At 39.2% G+C, this 22,968-nt stretch overlaps 1 protein-coding gene across 1 annotated transcript; it reads left to right on the forward strand.

The window, feature by feature from the left end:
* Positions 1-1,008: 1,008 nt before the first annotated feature.
* sh3rf2 (SH3 domain containing ring finger 2) lies at positions 1,009-21,524 on the forward strand. The gene is made up of 11 exons (XM_079250389.1): positions 1,009-1,083; positions 1,570-1,999; positions 2,865-3,155; positions 7,952-8,047; positions 9,133-9,501; positions 19,057-19,178; positions 19,354-19,524; positions 19,772-20,040; positions 20,152-20,456; positions 20,565-20,869; positions 20,978-21,524. Exons 2-11 carry the CDS (start codon positions 1,571-1,573, stop codon positions 21,156-21,158), a joined length of 2,538 nt encoding a protein of 845 aa, XP_079106515.1. The 5' UTR covers positions 1,009-1,083; position 1,570; the 3' UTR covers positions 21,159-21,524.
* Positions 21,525-22,968: the final 1,444 nt, after the last annotated feature.

A 22,968-nucleotide genomic window follows, 5' to 3' on the forward strand; every position in this document is an offset into this window, starting at 1 on the left:
AAAGGATGATGGCACTTATCAGGTGTTTAAATGTCAGTCAGGAAAAAACATCTCAAACGCTAAAATCAAGTCCTGTTTAGACACCACTCTGCTGCAAGAGTCACTGTGACAGGCTTGAGGGAAGGGGCCGGCTTCAGAGTTGATGTGAACATTTAAATAAGTCATGGTCTTTTCTGTTGCTCTCAGTCTCTCTGTAAAAGCTGGATGAACATTTTTAGAAATCCCCTCGTTCTGCTGACGTGAAGAAAGACATGAAAGATTCATATTTGTTTAAAAAATTCAGACTGATGTCCTGAACTTACAGTGCATAGCTGGTATAGTTAAATTATTTAACCTTGGGATGCAAGACTGGGAATTTGGGGTTATGAGTGTGCAAGTGAAATTTCAAACCATTAAAGCTGCAGCACGAGAACACATATGATTATATTCTATGCACACATAATTTCCTGATAATTACTTTGATGTCCAAAAATGGCTGGTAACTTAATCTGAGAAAAGAACAACAAAGAGATGGAGGAGAATAATGCGCTTAAAGAATTCAGCTTTGATTTCCAGTTCTGTGGGCTTCATTAGGAAAAAGCTGTAGAGCAGGTCTGTGAAAGCACCAGCAGGGGGAGACCTTGTCACATCATTCGTGTCGCCATTGATTCGTTTTAATATCTGTTTTTCCTCGACAATTTTAAATACGTAAAGACAAAGATATGTATTAAGATAAAATAATTTGCATAGATAAATAATAAAACCTAATAAATATATCCTAAAAACTAAAACTAAGCTTAAAAAAAAAAAAAAAAAAAAAAAAGTTTCTGAGTTACAGAGAACATAAAAACTCCAAAACTTCCCCAAATAACTTCTAACAGACATTCTTACAGGTTGACAAAAAGCTTTTGGTGAATGCCTTCATAATTTGGCTGAAAGTTTTAGTTCCACGACAATGTTGCAGTCAATCCGAGGAGCAGGTAAGGGTTAAACCAAGTTCGTCATGAGTCTGAAATCCGATACAGTTCCTGATGAATGAGCCTCTGAGCTGTGGTTCGACCCTTTTGGCCAGTTTTGTTTCAAGTAGCCTACAGTCTCACACAGGTGGGTTTTGTCTCGTCATAAAATTAAGGCACGAGTTAAGTGGTTGGCGTTATTGTGAAGCTCGCGCGCGCGTCTAGTTCCGCTGTCCCCTCGCGGGCGCACACTGCGTCACTGCGACAACGACAAAATCCCTACGCACTTTTTTATTTTTTAAACTTAGGTGTTAATGTAAATCCGCTCTGACAGGCAACAGAAACACGTGTAAGTAGTCATAAAACTCTTCTCTTGTTGTTCGGGCAAATATGTCTGGAAATTTGCTGTTGCTGACTTACTTGTGCGGACAGGTGAACCGACTACACCTGTAAACAAGCTGCATGAAATATCCTGACTGAAAACTGTTTATTCTAGTCACTCAACTTTATAGACATTTTTACATTTTATAGGTTTACTGAGCATTGCGCCCTGTTTTGACAAAGACTTTGGTCAGACATGAGCTTTGAGCAGAACTCTTGTCACTGTAGTAACTTCTGTCACTTTCTCTCTCAGCATGGTGGATTACATTCTATCAGATGCACCAGAAATCCTCGTCTCAAAAACCAGCGGCCCTTTTAAAATGGAGGAGCTGGCTCTGATGGCCTTGCTGGAGTGTCCCCTGTGTTCAGAGCCGCTGGATGTCTCAGCCAAGGTCCTGCCCTGCCAGCACACTTTCTGTCTGCCCTGCCTGCAGAAGCTGGAAGAAACCCACTCCCAGCTGTTCTGCCCAGAGTGTCGCGCTTCTGTCCCGGCCATGACGGTGGATGTGCTTCCTGAGAACCTGCTGCTGGTGCGGCTTCTGGAGGGGCTCCAGGGCCTCTCTGGGCCAGACAGAAGCACACAGACAGAACGCTATCCAGTGCCCTTGTCCAGGAGCAGCTTGAGGGTCAAGGAAGATCAGCAGCAGGAGAGTCAACACAGAGAAAAACAAGGACATAGTGAGGTCAGTGCACGCGACCCAGTCCTGCTCCGAATTTATTTTTACTAAAACCCCACTTAGTACAGATTGACATTGACTTTTTTTTTTTAAATCTCACTGTACTGTACAATAACTACTTTCTTAATAATGTACGCCCACAGAAGATTTCAGAATTTTCCATCTAATAGGAAGCATAAAACGTAGCTCAGAATAGCTGAATATGTGATCTGACTTAGGGTATTAAATGTAAGTCAGTGTTCCTGTGGGCTTAAAGAAGCTCCAAAGAGCTATACAGATTGTTCTACAAGTGTAAGTTAAATCAGAGCTGATAATTTGCCTTCAATTTAGCCCCAATCCTCCTGAGTCCTGCCCTTAGACATGATATCTAATTGAGAATTCCTTTGAAGCCTACTTTAAAGGTTAAAAGGTGCTTTTAAAAGACTTATTTCTTGCATATATCACCCATGCTCATACTGAACTGGAAAAAAAGGCATTTTAATATGCTGCTCCTTGTCCTTGGAATTAGCTGCCAATAGGGATCTAAATGAGTTTCACAAATCAAATAAAGCTAATACGAAACATTTTATGGTAAAGATGTCCTGTTGATGTCCCTGGTGGTGAGTTGGCTCAGGTGGTGGGGGAGGAAGCCGGTCAGATCTGGCAGGCCCAAATGTGTTGTGAGGGTCTGCTGGGAACCTCTGGCTCAGTCCCCCATCACAGCGAGCTTCAACTCCCTCCTTCAGCAGAACTTCAACCATGTCCCGAGTGAGGCGGGGACGTTGATTTAGTTATAAGCACATCAAATTCACTGTCTTCGTAACATATATCTTCTTGTTAGATAGTGTTTAGATATAGAGAAACTGATATCTGACTTGTCTGTACTCCTCAGGGTATTCTCAGAACCTCAATGTATAACCAACGAGGCGATATGTCAGGAGAGCTGGTCTTTGCACCTACTAATAGCATCACCCCAAACCCCAAAGATGATGACAAGTGGCGCTATGAAGACACCAGTGACAGAAGCAGAACATCTGTCAGCGTGTTGCAGCCAGCCAGCCAGATGCCTCAGCTGCAACCTCCCGAGCAGGCCCAGCCACCACCTCTCTGCAAGGCGCTGTGTGATTTTGAGCCAGAAGAGATGAATCTTGAAGACAGTAAATACTGTCTCAGCTTTCGCAAGGTTTGTCACTCAAAGCAAGAATAGTTAATTTTTACTATTTTAGTCTTTATTTAACAGGCTAAATCAACTGATTCACTGCCATCACACTAACATAATATATTAGGAATATTTAAGCATGTACAGTTTAATTAGTTATGATGATGATTTTTTTAGATGAGAAAATAGTCCTTTTTTTTATTGCAATTTTTACAAAAGTTGATGTTTTGTCATCTTTACATTTCTTTGGCTGTGCAGCTAGCTACTAAGACTTAAATCAACTAGGTGGAGCAGGTTATAATAGATTTTTAAAAACTAGCATGCAAAGTTCAGAGTAGAAAATGAAGTCATGATCAGATGTTAAAAGGGCTTATTTCTTTTTCACTTTTACAACAAACAAAAGAAGGGCTGAAAGCCAAAGTTTGGACACTGTGCACTATCACAGCTGAGTAACGTGTTTTGCACTCTTTGTGTTCAGTCTTTTGTTCTTTGCATGTGATAATCTTTTTGCTTGCTTGTGCTGCTTTTTAATGGATGCACACATTTCTTTGGTTGAATCTTCAGCTTCAGTCTCTTGATGGTAAATTTGGTCAGGATATGCTAAGGATTTTTGTTCTTTTGTAGAAAAACTTCCCTTTTCATCTTTAGCTTTTCTTGTGACGAACAAGCCCTCCTGCAGATGCTAAAGTGTTCCCAGTGTCTGTCTACACGGCAAGCCATGTGATCAGCTCACTTTCATACTTCAACTATTGATGATTAGTTCTTTTTTTGAGATTTGTCACCATCAATCTCTAAACCTATCTTCACTCATTTAGATTATGGCTTTGGTATAAGCTGTGTTTTGGATATTCTTTCATGCTTGCGTGTTATAGATTTCACATGTGTATGTCACATTTTTTGTAATGTTATGCTTATATCTTAAGATACTAAGAATTTTTTCAAGATTCTTCCTTACCATAAATGTGTTATTATTTTACTCCAGTCTTACTGTACTGCACTGATTCTGTAATGCCGAATTTGTGTTGCCAGATCTTGTGATGGAAGCCCTCAAGCCAGTCTTTGAAAATAACTTGGTTCTTGAAATAGAAACCAAAAAGTACCATAAAACAAGCAGACCTGGCAACTGTGTAGGCAAGGACGTGTTATGTAAAAGCATTTGTGGATAGTGTCTGATGCTGTGAAAATATCGAAGTAGGTTTAAAATTGCTACCAAGGTGTTTACATGTGTATAGAATGGGAGTAAGATCCCACACTCACGTTAATTGGATTGTTACCAAGCAGGATGTTATTTAAAAGAAATATGTCAGAAAAGGCTGTTTACACGGTAGTGTCTCATTAACAACAAAAGAGCTCATTTGTCATTGTTTCCCAGCAGCAACAGAATGCTGTTTTCTAATTATGCTAACGTTATACATAGCAAAAGTGTCTAGTTGAGTTCTTGTTGATGTGTGATGTGTTACTGCAGACTTAAGAAATTGGCTCTGGGTGAAACTGAAGCTGTGAACTGCAGCATCTTAACCCTCCTGGCCTTCTAGGGTAGTTTCAGGCTTGGGAATGTAAATAATAAATGTCAGTGTACTTCAAAAACAAGTCAGAAGTACATACTTGTAGGGTTCACACAGTTTTCTCTGGTGATATTTTAAAAGAGGTCAAACTGCTGAAATTGACACTATTAGAGATCAAATTCACAATACTCTTCCTTCTACCTATAATGTTGAGCCTGTTGTGGTCTCCGAAGCATCCTTAGAACCAGGATCTGACTTGTGTCTAAATAGTTTCTGTCCTGTCCAACCCTCTGAATTAACTAAAATAATAGCTTCATCTAAACCATCCACCTGTATCTTAGACCCTCTCCCAACGAGCCTCTTTAAGGACATTTTCCCTTTAATTAATACATCACTACTAAATCTTATCAATATGTCTTTAGTGACAGGATATGTACCACAATCATTTAAAACTGCTGTAATCAAGCCTTTACTTAAAAAGCAATCTCTGGATCCAGAGGTGATAGCAAATTATAGACCTATATCTAACCTCCCGTTTATGTCCAAAATTCTGGAGAAAATAGTTTCAGCTCAGCTACATGCCCACCTGAGCAGAAATAATTTATGCGAGGAGTTTCAGTCAGGATTTAGAGCTCATCGTAGTTCTGAGACAGCATTGGTGAAAGTTACTAATGACCTTCTTATGGCCTCAGACAAAGGACTTGTGTCCGTACTTATCTTGCTTGATCTTAGTGCTGCATTTGATACAGTCGATCATAACATTCTGTTACAAAGACTAGAACAGGTGATTGGAATTACAGGTACAGCGTTAAACTGGTTTAAATCATATTTATCTGATAGACTTCAGTTTGTTCATGTAAATGACAAGTCCTCCTCCCAAACTACAGTAAGTCATGGAGTTCCTCAAGGTTCTGTACTTGGACCAATACTCTTCACGCTATATATGCTCCCTTTAGGCAAAATTATTAGACAGCATGGAATAAACTTTCATTGTTATGCAGATGATACTCAACTATACTTATCCTTTAAACCAGATGAAACAAATCAGCCCAATAGGCTACAAAATTGTCTCATAGACATAAAGACTTGGATGTCTAGAAATTTTCTCCTCTTAAACTCAGATAAGACTGAAGTAATTCTCGTTGGATCTGAAAAACTCAGAGCTAAATTTTCCGGTTTTGTAATGAACCTGGATGGCATTACTTTAGCTTCCAGTGCTACAGTGAGAAACCTTGGAGTAATATTTGACCCTGACCTGTCCTTTGGCCCACATATTAAGCAGGTTACTAAAACAGCCTTCTTTCATTTACGTAATATAGCCAAAATTAGGGACATTCTGTCTCGGAGTGATGCAGAAAAACTGGTTCACGCTTTTGTTACTTCGAGACTAGATTACTGTAACTCTCTATTACTGGGCTGTCCTAAATATGCCCTGAAAAGCCTTCAGCTGATCCAGAATTCTGCAGCCAGAGTCCTGACCAGAACCAGCATGAGAGATCATATTTCTCCAGTTTTAGCCTCTCTTCATTGGCTGCCTGTTGAATCTAGAATAGAATTTAAAATCCTTCTCCTTACATATAAAGCCCTCCACAACCAGGCACCACTATATATCAAAGACTTCATTGTTCCTTATATACCAAGTAGAGTACTTCGTTCGCAGACTGCAGGCTTACTTGTGGTTCCTAGAGTCTCAAAGAGCCGAGCAGGAGGCAGAGCCTTTGGTTATCAGGCCCCTCTCTTATGGAATAAGCTCCCAGTTAGTGTTAGGGAAGCAGACACCCTCCCCACCTTTAAGACTAGGCTGAAGACTTATCTTTTTGATAAGTCCTATAGCTAGGGATGGTTAGCATCCCTTAGTTATGCTGCTATAGGTTTAGACTGCTGAGGGACATTTCCTGATACACTGAGCTTCTTTCTTTTTCTCTTTATCTCTTTCTTTTACCCCCCCCCCCCCATAACAGTGTTGCATCATTAACATGTATGTCTCCTGTCTCAGCAGGTCTCCCTGGCCGGGAGTAGCAGTTCCTGTTGTCTGTTGTCTTTCTGTCCTCTTCCCCCCACACAGCAGAGGCAGATGGCTGCCTGTCCTGAGCCGGGTTCTGCCGGAGGTTTCCTTCCTGTAAAAGGGAGTTTTTTCCTTCCCACTGTTGCCAGTGTGCTTGCTCAGGATGGGAGATTGAGTTGGACTCAACTCAATCTGTTGGTTTCCTTATATAGGCTGTTATGAATTGGCCTTCATTATGTTTTCCCCTCTGTCTGTAAAGCATCTTGAGATGGCATTGCCGTGATTTGACGCTATATAAATAAAGTTGAATTGAATTGATAGCAGAGATGAGGTTTGAGAAGTAAGGGTTCTTTTCAAGCTTTAAGGTTTGGTTAATTATTTTGATGGTATAAACTTGTAAAAGATTTCTAAAACCTCCCTGGTAGTGCACCAAAAGTTGCATGGTGTCTTTTTTCCTTTTTTAAAAACTTTAAAACAACTCTAAAAACTAAAAAGGGAAAGAAACCGTGTTCGAACGACCCCCAATATACCGCTGAAACTGTTTAGCTTTTTGTTTTAATTCAATCTTCTGTCGAATATTTATTCTTCTTTCTTTTGTGTAAACGTTGTAATTTCAGCTCCGCTTTACATATGTCATGAACCAGATCTGTAAGCTGAACATTAAATGATTAATATACTTAATATAATTAAAGACTGTAACAACTGCAACAAAGATTGGTAACTCCAGTAAACAATAGTTTTTTTCCTTATGTTGTTTCACCATTCTGCATTTTAGCTTCTCTGCTTCAATAGTAGTAAGATAAGACACTTTGAATGATGCTTAACTTAGCTTACAGCATCACACTGTTTCAGCTTTTTCAGATGTGAAGTTGTAATATATTGATGTATAGCACATAGAATTCCCAGTACTATTTATACACAGTGGCCTTTTATTTTTGTTCAGCTTTCAGAGTGAAAACTGAGACTTGTGGAGCTGAGGTCTCAGACCTCTGCTGCAGTGGTTGTTACTTACCCTGAAGGATCTCTGAGGCTGTTATATAAGGGCTTCAGTTTATGTGTGCTCTCCATTAAAGCACACTTGAGCTTGCCTTTCGTCTTAATGCAGGTGGTCAAATGGTTTTTTAGAGGCTGGCCGCAGAAAGCACTGGGCCTGCAGACACAAAAGGAGCTGATGTCACATGCTGCAGCAGAAACACAGGAGTCTGGGAGTTTTTGAGCTGAGTGCTCAGTCTCTCAGGTCAGCTTACTCAGTTAAAACCATCTTGTGTCAGTTTATTAATGGCTTATGTTTGCTTGTTTCTCATTTGCAGGGAGACATCCTGACTGTCATCAGACGAATAGATGAGAATTGGATTGAAGCCAAGTTAGGGGAAAAAGTTGGAATTTGCCCTCAACAATTTACAGAGGTTTGTTCTTTTTTTTTCTTCTTTTTTTAAATTTGTCTTCCTCTTCTCATTGCTTGAATATAGATTGTGCACTTTGACACTTTCTGTTGCAGCACTTCGGTCTAACATAGACAGTTGAACCGTAGATGTAGTAACTGGATGTCACTGATTCTAGGTCACTGCTTGGATATTACATTTACTTTCATTCAAATCTTTGATTCACGACTAAAAGTCATCCCTGTGCTGCAAAGCACCGAGGCAGAGAACTCATCTGTGAAGCCCTGCTGTGTCCGCAGCTGCTCATTAGTGTGTGACTATGTGGCTTAGTCAGGTTTTCAGGGCTTGCTTAGCTAGCTGGCTGTCATTTGGGTTTTCTTTTTTTTGTGTGTTTTCTGCCTCAAGGAATTAACTTCATCGATGCTGGAGAGAATAGTGTTTTTACCACAAAGAGGTCAACGTGGTGCCTGATTTAATTCTAGTTAAGTCTTCTAATTTGTCATACGTTGGTTGATATTTCTTTATATAACCTCCTTATATTAGTCGTCTTCTCCGTTTGCTCCCGCTTTTGTCTGTCTTTTCCTCATGCCTTGCCTTAGTGATACTCTGTATCTGTCCCTACCTCTGCAGTCTTTTCTCTCTCTGTTCACTTTCCTCGTCTCCTCTCCAAGGCTGTCTCTCCACATGTCGTGCAGCCAGGCGTGAATACACAGTAATGCTTTCTATGCTTGGGTGGCATAACAGCACATCACTTTGCAGAGTGAAAGCATTAACCCTGCCATGCCTGTCTGTTTGCCTGCCCGTCTGTGCAGCTCCTTTCTCAGAACCAGTCAACCCTTCCTGGCTTATTGGCGGGTACTTATCATCCTGCCTGCCTACGCTGCTTGTCCAACAAGTTGTAGGGGTGAGCTGAGTAGCAGCAAATGGGTGTATTTAGGCAGCCGTTTTGCTCATCAGCAGAAGCTGAGATTGGCAGACGTTAGTAACAGGTAGGAGCAAATTACGAGCTTTGCTTTTTCTTTTTCTTCTCCGCTGAGGATTGTGCGTGATGCGTTTCTGAATTTATTTTTATTTTCACTTTTGCTTCTCTGTTTATCAATCTATTTCAGCCAAACTCCACCGCTGCCAAACTGCTTAAGGGAAAGAGTCGGAAGCGGGGTGACTCAGCAGAATCTCAACACCAAGCAGCGAGCGGGGGCACAGACAGGGCCACTGACGTATCCAACAGCACTGCCCATTACAGAGTCCCAGCAAAGACACCCATCATCAATGCTTTGCCTCTCTCCAACCAGCGGAAACAGCCCGCAGCTGGTAGCAGGAACTTTTATCAAGCACCCACCAACATCAGCACCTTTAACGGTCAGGGTCAGCCGCAGCGTTTCTCTGTGCCCGCTGCTGTACGTAGCCATTCTTACCCCTCCAAAGTGAACTCCCGTCGAATTAACCGGCACTCGTACTCTCACAGACACTTGTTACAGGTGAGTAAAATGCTCCTCTCCTTATCTTGGCTGTGCTTATTGTTCTCCTCTTGTTAACTTTGAGTTGAACCATGGCAGGCTTTGCTTTCTTGGCAGGAATTTTTCTTTAACAGGAAACATGTGGTTGGCTAAAGGCATGCAGGTTTTAGTGACTTAATAGAGAAGTTTATTTGAACCTCTAAGCAATCAAGTTGGCCTCAAGCATGAAAGGTGGGAGTCATGATGTTATGCTTAAGGAATGATTGAAAAACCATGGATGGCTCTTTTGTTGGCAGTAATGTGATTAAGAGTATCTCATAAGAAAAACATTGATGCTTAAATGAGTTAGGGAGATGTGAGACTTACAGATGACTGGACTGTATCTTTGAAAAAGTCTTTTCATGTTGAAACTTGGGAGAGAAGCCAGGGTATCCCCCAGAGATGAATTATAGTTCAGCAGGGTGTGTGTCCTTTTTCTTTCTTCATCTCAAGCATGGTGGGTTTTTTTTTAAAAAAGAAAATAAGTCAGGCAGGCGAGAAAATGTTTCCTTACAGATACACAGAGACTTTTTAAGTTCTTTCCTTTACCTCATACTAATCATAATGCCATAAAAACCTTCTAATCTTTACTGTTATCATGTTATCTAAACTAATTAATACCTTAATACCACAACACAACCTCAAGGTTATTTTAGTTAGGACATTTTGTAGCACTGTTTCCATCACCTCATTTTTGGTGGTCATGAAAAGTATTAAACAGACCAGTCTGTAAGAATGAATAATTACAGCTTATTTTTATAAGCTTAAAATTTTGGTCATATATGCAGATAAATCCAAATAGACAGTTTTGTAAAAAGAGTAAGATTTACTGTCATTGATTAATTTGGAAAAAACATGTAGCAGATCATTGTGAGTATGGCATGAAGTGTTATGCTGCTCTGTCTCTTGAGATAATAATGTCCTTTGATTCAGTTCATATCTCATAGCTTTACCAAGAAATTCTACATGTCAGAACATAAAAAAACAATCCCTCATGCAGGTTGGCAAAATTCTGGAGAGGAAGGGAGGTGGAGGGGACCTTACTGTTTGGATAAGAAAGGAGGAAATGCTAGTGATAAGCTGGGAAAGAGGAAAACATGTGAAAGGAAATACTGGGGGAATAGAAGAATAACACAAAAATCGCAAACAGAAAAAAGGCAAAGCACAAGAAGGAGAAAGGAGGAGGACAAATGAGAGATAGATGTAGAGAGTGGGAGGCTTGAAGAGTCCATCGATGTCTCTGCTTATCTCTCTTATGCTTATGATGATGAGTCACTTGTGAAGTTGGTTACATAACAGACCCTGCTATCCCCTGCCTTCGAACTCCTTCCTCTTCACTAAGCAGGTAACACTTTCACATCAGTGGGCCAGTAAAGGCAGACAAGCCATGCACTCCCTCTTAGAAGGAGCGGGGGTCCGTGTCCCTAAAGCCAAGGCTGAGCCTCACCGATGACCAAGCCAGCATGTGTGCTATTCTTAGCGTTGCGACCCATCAGCTCTCACCTCTGGCACTGCTGGCTGTTTTACAGAGAATAGCAGCCTTCCTCCCACTGTGGAAGAAATAATGTGTGTTAGAGTGAATACTGGCATTGTTATATAATGGCCAAATTTAGGAGAGAAATGGATCAAAAGCTACAACAAGTTAAATCATGGGTATTATTCAGCATGTCAGTTGATATCTGACATTATTTAACTCATCTGTAAAGACTCTCTCTGATAACTCAACACATAAAACAGCTGAAACACGTTGAGTTATTTATACCTGTACGTTGTTTCCGATCCCAGACATAACATATACACTGATTAAAAAAACAACAACACAGATATACAACAACAAGGGCTGTAAACTGCTCTCGAACTTCAACAGAAGATGTTTAAAGTTTAGAGACAGCATCCTTACAACTAAATTAGGAAGCATATTTATAATCCAGTTGCATCCAGGTTATCTTTTGGTGACCATGTAAAGCTCTGAAACTGTTTTAAGAACCTCGGACTGTACTCATATATTTATGGGAATCCAGTGAAAAGAAAACGTAGTAGGTTACACATGAGAGGTTTTAGAGAAACAGACCAGAGGTTTAACAGCAGCGTCGAGGGGCTCTTGTGAGCACTTCAAGGTTATATCGTGAAGAGGAAAAGCATATGATTATGATACGATATATGAGATAGAAAAGTGCTTCACTAATTTTTCAAAAAGCCTTTTTGAAAGGCTTTTAACATTGATCCTTTAAATACATTTATTTTACAGCAGTGTTCGTCTATACTCTGCCTGACTGGAATGTCCCCCATTCTTACCTGGAATTGTTCTGACATGTAGATGGGGGAAACCCAGGAAAACTGCATCAACCTGTCTTTATATTATGATAAAAGATTTTCAGTTTACCTAGCTTTCCTTTAGTTATTCAATCGGTTCAACTTTCAGTTTGCAACAACACTAAACTACACAGTAAAAGGAGAAAAATAATAATAAATATTTAATAAACCTAATAGCATATTATGCACAAGATGATGAAAAGCCAGAGTATAACTATTGAATTATCACCTGCAATTAGATGGTTCAGTCAACCATTTAAGGGAGCCTACACCAGGAATCACTGGGCAGGAGGCAAGGTCCACCGTGGACAGGTCACCAGTCCATTGCAAGCCCAAAACAGAGAGACAAAACAACCATTCATGCTCACACTCACTCCTGGGGACAGGGACTCCACACAGAAAGGCCACTCTTTGAACCAGGGACATTTTTGCTGTGAGGCCACAGTGCTAACCACTACGCCGATTCTGGTCCAAAATGATTTAATAAAACTGATATTTTATTCCTTGTCTGTCTTCTACAGTTTGGTTTTACATGATGAAATGCTTGCTTCTTTTTTCACTTTTAATATTTACAGAAATGAAATGAATTGAATGAAAAATACTTTATTCATCCAAGAGGTAAATTTCAATCTTGTATTTTTTAAGAAATAAAAGCATTAATAATTCATTAGAAAAGAAATGTAGCGACTAGTTCCAGAGGGTTATGACTGCTATCTGGAATGATCCCTGGTATCTTTCTCTCTTGCTTTGGACTTGATGAAACCTTATGCTGAAGATATGTTGCTTCTTCCTGTATTGAGTAGAGAATGCATAGAATCAAATAATTATTTTCAGCAGCTTGTGCGGTACTCTTTCTTTAACAATCAGCCCCAGCAGCTCCAGAGTTCTCCCCAACAAAAAAAAACAGCCTTATTCATGAGTTTGTTCAGCTTTTTTAAACCTCTGGCTCAGATGCTGCTGCCCAGCAGATGGCTGCAAAGCTGACTGCACTTTCCACAACAGACTTATAGAAGATGGGCAACATCTTGGTGAAGACATTGAATGATCTCAGCTTCATTAAGAAGTGGAGTCTGCTCTGTCCCTACTTGTGGTTCTGTGTTGCATTTGAAGTCTAGTCTGTTGTTTAGCTGAACTCCAAGGTATTTGTATTCATCCACCAACTCCACCTCTTCTGGATTCTAAGTGTTTATTTATTCACTTTTCTCCTAAAGTCATCAATCATTTCTTTTTTTTTTTAATGTCCTGATGCGGTGGTTGTCTTTGCACCATCTCACAAATTGACTGACTAGTTCTTTGTACTCAGTGTGAAAAAAATGGTGACAGACAGGACAGTTCCTTGTGATCAAAGTGCACCGCCCTGCAGATTTAGTGTTTGTCTAGTTCAACACACCTGAAAAGGTTCTCCAACAACTTGCTGTCAACTTCTGCACAAACCTATTAATAAGTTATTGATTTGAGTCAGGTGTGTTGCACCTGAGAAAAACTCGAACCTGCAAATGGTAGATCCCTCAGACCAGAGTTGGTGACCACTGCTCTAATGGGTTCTGAAAGGTGTTCATTTACTTATTCAGGAGACCCAATAACAGTCTCTGAAAGACTTTCATGATGTGAGATGTTAGGATAACTGGTTTGTAATCATTTGGTTCAGATGGTTGGGATTTGTTTAGGTACTTGAACAAGGCAGGATGTTTTCCACAACACAGCAACTTTTTTTCAGGCTCTGGCTGGTGTTGAAACGATGCTGAAGAATCCATGAGCAAGTTCTGAGCAAGTTTTCAGAACCTTGGGACTGACACCATCTTGACTTGGAGCCGTGTACTGGTTCAGTATCTCCAGTTGCTTGTTCACCTTACTGCAGGAGGTGGAGGTGGAGGAAGAGGCAGTCTCATGTTCTGATGAGGAGGGAGATCAGGCAGTGTTAAGGTCCATGAATGAGCTTCAGAGTAACAGAGTGGAGGTGTGACAGGAAAGCTGTGGGTTGTGGCAAGTGTGTGGTCTGTTGGACTGGAAGCAGTGGGAGAACTGGACCTATTGAATGTTCAGGTCACAAGCTCTATCCAGACTTCCATCAGTATGATCCCCTTCCAGCTTGAACACAGATGTCCTGACCACACATCCACCTCGCTGTTCTGCTGGAGCTGACTTTCTAACTTCTTCATGTTATCCTCCTTCCACTTCTTCATCTTACACCCTTGTCTTCCTCTGTGAAAACTTTCTTTTTTATATCAAGCATCTTTTTCAGGTCTCTGGTAATCCAGGACTTGTCATTGGGAACACCTCACTGTTCTTATTGGGACAATGCTGTCCACACAGAATCTGAAACAATCACACACTCATGTTATGACACTGATGTCATCTCCATGTGGTTCACAGAGGACATTCCAGTGTTTTTCTCTTCGTAAAATCTTAAAGCAGTGCATAGACACATTAAAGCCTGGGATATGTGTATGCAGCCATGTCTCGGTGAAGCATATGATACTGCACTGCCTGTAATCTTTTTGAGATCTTGTCAATGCCTCTTGCTTGTGTTATCTTTTTATATATGTTTTTTTAGAGCAAATAAAAACATTTAAATCTAATTTATTTACAGTTCAAAGCCAGACAGGAACTGTCTACATGACGTGATAATGTCCTAGCTGACTCATCTTTACCAATGAGCACCTAGATCAGGGGACAGCTGTGCACTTTCCCATCATGCTTTGAGGGCTTACAGTCAGCTGTGAACGACAGCAGAAAACTGCAGCCGCTGTCATCTTGTGAGTTTATGGTTGATGATGTCAGCGTGATGTCACATTGAGTCCAAATCAAGCTTGACAGAAGTCATAATGTCACAAACAGTAAAATGTTGCTCTTTGAGACAATTATTGTTATGTGATTTAAAATACGATTAATCCAGATTAATTAATTACAAAACATCTAATTGATTTGTTTTTTTATCGTGCTTTTATTTCAATTCAGCCTGCTCTCTTAAGTGAGAAGTTCCATAAATTGTTGACCCTGCAGTTAGGAGGGGGGGCATCATCCCACCATTTAAAAACATACCGGTATGTATTAGTAACTTGTCGCATGCCTCTCGCATACTACTTGCTGGGATAGGATCCAGCTTCCCTGCAACCCTGAATTGGACTAAGCGGTATAGAAAATAGATGGATAGATGCAACTGCCATGACATCATCATTTATGTTATGTTTCTTGTTTTATGTATGTTTGTTTATGCAGATGTTAAAAATTGGATTATGTGCCTGTTTATTTTAATGTTGAAATTGATTTGTTAATCTATGTGTATAGTTTTAATTAGCATGTAATTATATTTTAATGGGAATGTCGTTAGCATCAGAAAAGGTTGTTCTTAGCGTGGAAGTGATGTGAAAAGGATTTCCTGTTTTCCCTGAATGATGACGTGTCCCTGTCATTGACAGCTGTGATGTTTGTCATTGTCATATCATTAAAATGTTCCAATGATGGAGGTTAAGAAGGTCTTTTGTGTCCAGTTTTGGAGAATTAGCTTCTTATCTATATTTAAAGAGGTCAGTAAGCTGGTTTGTGTTTGATATGTATATTTCTGGTTACAAACATTTGATTTTTTTTTATGTTCCCAATAAAACAGATACTGAAGCATTGTGTGTCATTTTGCTGTTGGTATGGTAGGAAGTATTGGAAAAAAAAAGACTTTTATTTGTGGGAAATTTTCATTTGGACTATTGAGTTTGACTGCCTGGCAGAGATGTTGATTCCCAAGTACTTCCAATGACCAACATTTAGTGTTGGGAGTGAGCTCTGAGCTGCAGAATTCCAGACATTGTGTGAGAGTAGGAGGATAGTGGATTAGTCCCACATATCTTTGGGTAGTTGTTGGTGATTTGAAGTGTTTCCTGAACTGAGTTTCTTGGGTTTTTTAAAACTAATAAAATGTCATCAGCATATAAACTAATTTTGTATTCTACATTAGTAGCAGATATTCTTTAGATTGTGCTAATTCTTGTTTTTGTGGAAATCGCATAAATTTGTTGTTAAAAATTATTTATTGAATGTAAAAAGTTTACCTTTTTCCTCTCTATTCTCTGTACTAAAAGTGATATATAAACCTCTTATAGGGTATGGACTCCTTACTATCATAAGAATTTATACTTTTGGCATAAAAATTAGATGTATGCCTTTACAGATGTTAACAGAAAACATGACAATGATGCACAGCCATCCACCCTCCTGAATAATGGATTTGTGATCTGTCTGCAGGACATACATTAATCTTATCAATACAGCATTTGACATGTGATTCTATGGATAAACCAATGGTTATATCTTAATTACTGCTGTCTTCGTACTTCAAAACTATAGTGTAAATGTAGTACAGTGTAATGCAGCAGGATCCACATGCATGCTGCATGTAGGAACCCCGTGCCCACAGGCCTACATTAAGGCTTGAAGTAGTCCTTGAGTGGTGGTGCTATGAATAGTTGCAGATGTCTATGAATGGCAGGGGAATGTTATTTCTGCGTCTTTTTAATACTGAGAAAATAATACTTCTAAGCCTTTGAGGGTCTTGTTTGGTCCAAGGTGAAAAAAGTACAATCAAATCATATTTAAACCCCTCCCCAGTTTTGTAATTAAATGGGTTTAGGCTTCAAAGTGTTTCATTAACCGATTGTTGGCTTTAATTAAAAGTTTCTTGCCTGTGAGCTTTATCCATAGAGGCTTCAATAATAAACCCATGAAACACAAAAAGTGGGTGCCTATCTATGTTTTATGCTGTTTCCTACATAACATTAAATGTATACATCATTAATAAATAAGTGAGTTTAAAGTTGCTTTGAACTCAGCCTTTAAAAAGACAACTCAATTTTATTTCTATAATAGGTGATGATTTGTTTACTATACCTTCTTGTTCCAGTGCAAGATTACAGAAGAACTGAATCATTTCCCAGGCAGCAGCTACTAAATGAAAGGCTGTACAACCTGGACAGATCACCTATCCATTGCAACGCTTCAATATATAGTTGAATTTGATTTTTGTGATTACAGGAGAAGATTTACACATGCACACATTTCTGCTAATTTTTTTTTATTTTAATCCTTCCTGCTGTTCATATTAGCCCGTTACCCATAAAGATCTTAGACAAACAAGTGTAACTGTGACCATATTTAGATGTAGCCATGGCTGAAATCAAACTTCTAGTCTCTAGTTGTTAAACATAAAAAATATTGCTTTAAACAACTTTAACAAACAAAAATTCCATGTCCATGCTCCTCTGGCTTTTTGTGAGTTGGAGTGTAATGTGATGCAAGCACAGGCGAGGGATAGTTACAGAACAGGAATAAAGCAATCCTTTTTCACAACCGTATAGTTGTAGGGGTTAGAGGTGATGAAGTTAGAGAAAAATCTCTCAATCATTTTTGACTAAATGAACTGATGGACCAAGCCAGACATGCATGCTGTTAGTATGTCAGTGCTTCGCATGTGTTACACATGAGTCAGAACAGTCTTATTTACTCAAAAACTGACTAGGAAAGTGGAAGGCTGGTTTAATTCTTTTGTCTGGAAGACACAAAAACCAGTCATAAAAGATGTCAAACCTGCATCTTTGTGTGAAGAAAGGGGAATGTCAGTTGTGTCAGTTAGATTAAGGGAGACCAGACCCCCCTGATCTCAGAAAATATCAACTTTTTGCTCTTTTCTAATAGTAACAATGCATCTAGCCTCACTGTCTGCACAGTCTGTTATGTTTATTATTTTAGAGCATGAAATCAGTTTTTGATTTAGTTATTTGCTTATAAACTATCCTGATTGCCTATCAGGCATTTAAAGATCAAGACTTTCTTATTTGGAACTGAAAAATGTATATCCTGTTCAGAGGACCATTTCTTTGAGATAATTGGTTTATATTGCCAAAAGATTAAAAAAAAAAAAAAAAACTGAAAAAGATGAAATGAAAAATAAAAGTTTGTTTGCTGATTGCGGTCTCTCTTATCACATTTAGTTTAGTTTTTTTTTTTTTTTGCTTAAAGGGAGAGAAATCTATTAGTCCTATCTGATACACTCACGGGTTGTTTTCTTCATACTAAGAAATTAAGGCAGGCCTGTGAGAGAAAACTGGAGGTGAAAATCTCATGAGAAATGTTGGAAGAAATTTAGAAAAAAGTCTTTTAGAATAAAAACTGCAACAACACCTCTATGACTTCACAACATAAACCTTTACAAAAGGCCATTTAGCACTTGATTGAATCTCCAAATTTAAGCCTGTGTCATGTTAATTATTTGTTAAGTGCATAAAGAAAAATTCTGGTACCCTTACATGCAGTTTATGGCCTTACTGTATGAATTACAAAGCTACTTGGAGACAGTATGATATGAAGTGAAGACAGCGGTAGGAAATAAGCATGAGTAATGTACACAGTTGATGACTTAAATGTTCTGACGTACGTGCAAGATGCAATATATTCCTTAGCTGGATTTCTCTTACAGCCCACGCAGCATCAGGCTAGTACAAGATATTACCGGAGCACATCCTGCTGCTTCCAGACCTGTGCAACACTCTCCAAGGCTGATCATTTTTTAAAATGTGTTTAAAAAATGTGGAAGATTTTGGTTCCATCTCATTGTAAATGTATGTTATCCTGGCCAGAGCCCTTGTCTGCAGCTCTACCCATCATGTTTGTTCTCATGACTTGATGGTTATCAGACTGCAATCTTTGTGTTGGTGTCTTGGCATCTAAACAAAAATTTTACACTAAATTAAAATGACAAATACAATTACAACACATTGCACATTTTGTCTCATGATTAGTTTTTCTGAACCTTTATCAGTGACTCATCTAACACTGATCATAAAGCTCATTCAGAATGCAGTGCATGGTGAGATATGTGTCCAAAACCAAATTGTCCTCCACATTACCAAAAGAATAATAGTTTGTGTCTTTTGTAGACTTTTGACTAACAGATAAGATCATGTATATTACAGGAAATAGTTATACAAATGAATTGGATCTAGTTTGAACTTTGTATAGGACACTGTTCTTGTAGGATAAATGCCAATGACATCATTTTGACCCATTACCTGGTTGGTTTTACATTTTAACTAAAGACTTCAAAAATAAATGTGATGATCCTAGAATTGCCAGTGCAGCTGTATGTTGTTGTTTATACAGATATTCTTGCACAACATCCCATGCCCCATGCTGTGTATTGCAGATAATAACTGTAAATGTAAATTTGTTGCATTTTAGAGTGAGAAGAAGATGACCAGTGAGACTCCACCCACCATTTCCATGGCTTTGGTAAACCCTCAGATGCCTTCTGCCTCTGGAGACAGTAAAAACCTCAGCATGCAGCAGCTCTCCATCAGTGTGTGAGTCAAAGTCTTTAACATTATACAATATTGGTCGAAATATAACGTAGGATCATATGTCTTTCATGTCATATCAGTAACTTATAATTATACACCTGTTATAAACTGCTGGTAATCTGGTGATGTATCAATGATATGTGATAGTGACATATATGCCTGCCATGTGACTCCCCAGCTGTGCTGTTCTCTACTCCTACAAACCTCGACGACCTGAGGAACTGGAGTTGAGGAAAGGAGAGATGATAGGAGTGTATGGAAAGTTCAAAGAGGGCTGGCTGCGTGGGTTGTCGCTTAGAACGGGCAAAGTGGGAATACTTCCTGGCAACTACATCACACCTGTGCTTAGGTAGGAGGCTGTGATCTTTGAGTGCACAAAGTGGGAAGGAAAAGACATTTGTATTCTGATGGGGGCAAGGTGACATTCTGTGATACAGAGATAAAGATGCTTAAATCAGATAGCGGTGGTTGTCAGATTTAGATTATTTAAAAAAATAAAAATAAAAAAAAGAATTAAGATAAACATTTTCTTTCAAGTGTTTTGTGTCATAAAGCTGATACATGTTTCATTTACATGTCTGTTTACTGAATTACAGAACCTCAGCCAGACTTTTGGAGACCAAAGCAGCTAATGTATCATCACAGTACAACCCAGTTGCTGGAAAGAAACCCACAGCTGCAAAGAATCCTGCTGTGGTCCTTGATAAGGTGAACGGTGATGGAACGCCATACTCAACAGGACAAGTCCCGTCTGTGCCAAATGGAGCACAGCATGCAATGTCATCCACTGGCACTGCAAAGCCATCCTTCTACGAGAGTTCTCAAGGTTGGGACACTGTTAGGCGTATTTTTAACCCACATCGAGGTCAGTATGAATCAACTCTGTTTCTGCATTTCTTATTTCACTACAGATTTTATCAGTGGGTTTAAAAAGAAAAAAAATGGTTTTTTTTTTGTTTTTTATGATCTTTTTCAGGCTCAAACCGCTCCTCCCATATGTCCACTTACAACATCCCGTCCAACTCGCAACACTTTGCACAAGTTCAGGCATCAGGCTACTCACCGGCTCTGCAGAGGAAGAAAAACATTAATGTTCTGTCCAACTCTAACAAACTACCTGGCTGGATGACTGAGCCAGCAGCGCCCTCTGCTGTTGCATCCTTTAAGGGCAGGGACTTCGCTGCTTCGCATGAAGCATTATTTCAGCACCACAGACATCCCACAAGCGCACCTCAATCAATTCTGATCAAACCTGACTCGCACAAGAACAACACAGACAAGGTAATGTCAGACTTGTGAGAGTCATGTTTCTGTTTTGTTCCGACTATTGTTCACCCTTTAGGTTTCTGAAACTGTTCACATGATTAACAGTATGTTGCAATCCCGCAGCCCCCAAAATCAGTTCGGTTCCTCACAGGTGAAGAATCCCCTCCTTTAAGACGTCGAACCTCCTCCTGGTCATCAGGAACTCAGGCTACCTCTAACTACCGTCCTGGGCCTCCTCCTTTAGAGGTGTGGGCCCCTTCACTCACCCTGGGGAGAGATGGTCCAGGGATCATTCTCAAAGATGGAAGAGGCCCTATTTTCAGAAAAGGTCTTGAAATGGGCATCTCAGATCTGAATTCTTACCCACAGAAACCCCTGTCCTCACAGCCATCACTGTCAGCCCTTTCAGCTCAGTTCAGCCCCAGCAGGTATGCAGAAGTTTCTTTTACTTGTGTTGAGCAGTGATTGTCAGACTAAGCAGACCAGAAAAACTGTGTTTTTGACACAATGGTATCTTATCCTCTACTTTCTTTCAGGCACAGGGTGACTACGACACATTTAGCCCAGACAGACTCAGAGCTGAGTCTGCTTCAGGGGGAGCTGGTCCTCGTCCACAGACCTCGACCTGATGGACGGGTTCTTGTTACTCAGGAAAACAGTGGGCAGACAGGCTTATTCCACAACAATGTCCTTCAAGCCCTCGAGAGGCTCAGCTGACTCTGTATGTCTGCTGTAATTATCTAGAATTCTGTATTTTGTGTGTTTAAACTGCCAAATGATTTTGTTGACAATGAAAAAAATTTATTTTGAAGTCCAGAGTTTAATATCGCTAGATGACAATCTAATGAAAGGTGTTTATTCAGGTGCATAAGAGGGTATGATTACTAGAGATATATATTGTCCTTTGATGTGTGCGCATGTTTGTGACACTTACTGTGGTAAAGTTTTTGCACTAATGCTCATGTTTTGACTGTTCCTTGTTTCATACCCATGTTACATGCAACGGTGAGTGCCTTTGTCAAAATCCACAAAAAAATGCAAATTCATATATTTGAGTATATTTAGAGAAATTATGTAAAATATCTGTGCTGTTTATGTGTTAAAGAAAATATACTTCCTCAACATGAGTAGTTTGGCGTCTTCCTTCAGGTATAAACTGTTACAATAATAAGCATGTTAGCCTCATTCTGCAACCTGGCGCTACACCTTTTGAAAGACTGGACATTATCTCCACTTGTCTTGGGACTTCTAAGTCACATGTGTGTTAAATGAAATTATCTTAGCTTTTTTTAGTAACTAAATGAGTGAGTCTTCAATGAGTGTCACAAAGAATGATATTTTCCTTTTGTAACATTTGCTTTTTAAAAGTGCAATAAAGTGTTTCACAACAACAAAACACAAACATATGATTGGAAAAAAAACAACTTAAAAGTAAGAATTAAATAAAACACAATATAAAATTATTTAATAAAAACTTTTTTATCTTTGTTTTTTTTAACTGTCCACAGAGCACACGGGTCTTAAACCCAGTGGGAAAGTTACATTTACAATGTGTGCTAATAAAATGACTAAAACCACATATTTAATTTCAAAAGATAAGGTTAATTTTTAAACTGAAATTTGACTGAGAAATCATACACATATTCAAATTTATGAAACTCAAAAGTTCAGGGCTCTATAGAAGGACAATGAAGGACTGGAAAAGATGTTTTGATTTAAAGAAAAATAAAAGAATTGGTCAAATATAACTGATTTGGTTAATTGGTAAAAGAACAGTAAGACTGATAGGATCACAAAGTTCACCTGTTCACAAGGGTAACAGAAGTTAAAATTTTGAAAATGTAAAATCTATATTCTTTACTCAGGACAAGGCTGAAAACAAATAATTAATGGGTGTTTTCTTTAGGCCTCTCAAACTGCATGGAATAAAAACATGATCTTCATCTGGAAGTTTCTCAGTAGGCATAAACGTCACCAAAAAGACAATTGCAAGTTAAAAATACTATTCAAAGAAAAAAAAAAAAGATCTAGAAACAACACCTTCTTGTGAGAGCGCATTTTAGATGAAGCGAGGTGATGTGGAAGGGGAAAATTTAAACCTTTGGTCACAGTGGCGTGGAGGTGAGGACCCAAATGCAGGAAACAGGAGCCAGAGAAAAAAAAGGAGTTTTTAATCCCCAAAAACAAAAACTGGGGGTATACATACACAAGAGGACAGGACTAAACATGTGCACGCATAATGGACCAACAACTGGGGAAAAAGAAACCAAGGGGTATAAATACTGAGAAACAGAACAAGACACGGGTGAAATGGATGAAACAAACGAGACCTGGTAAGTCAAATGAACAGGAACAAATGCTAAAAGAGAAACAAGACAAGTGATAGTAAAGACTACAAACTAAAACAGGAAACCAGAACTAAAAATACAAAACACACATCATAACTTCTTCACTGTTCAGTATTCTAATTAGCTACTTCTCAGAAATTATAATATATACTGTTTAAAAAACAACAGAAGTCCTCACT

The sequence above is a fragment of the Telmatherina bonti genome, assembly GCF_933228915.1.
Source record: "Telmatherina bonti genome assembly, chromosome: 12".
Lineage (NCBI taxonomy): Eukaryota > Metazoa > Chordata > Actinopteri > Atheriniformes > Telmatherinidae > Telmatherina > Telmatherina bonti.

Coding starts and splice junctions, on each gene's coding strand:
- sh3rf2 (XM_079250389.1), top strand. CDS start 1,571: ATGGTGGATTACATTCTATCAGATGCACCAGAAATCCTCGTCTCAAAA. Junction 2,000..2,864: donor AAAAACAAGGACATAGTGAG/GTCAGTGCACGC, acceptor TGTACTCCTCAG/GGTATTCTCAGAACCTCAAT. Junction 20,457..20,564: donor ACAAGAACAACACAGACAAG/GTAATGTCAGAC, acceptor GCAATCCCGCAG/CCCCCAAAATCAGTTCGGTT.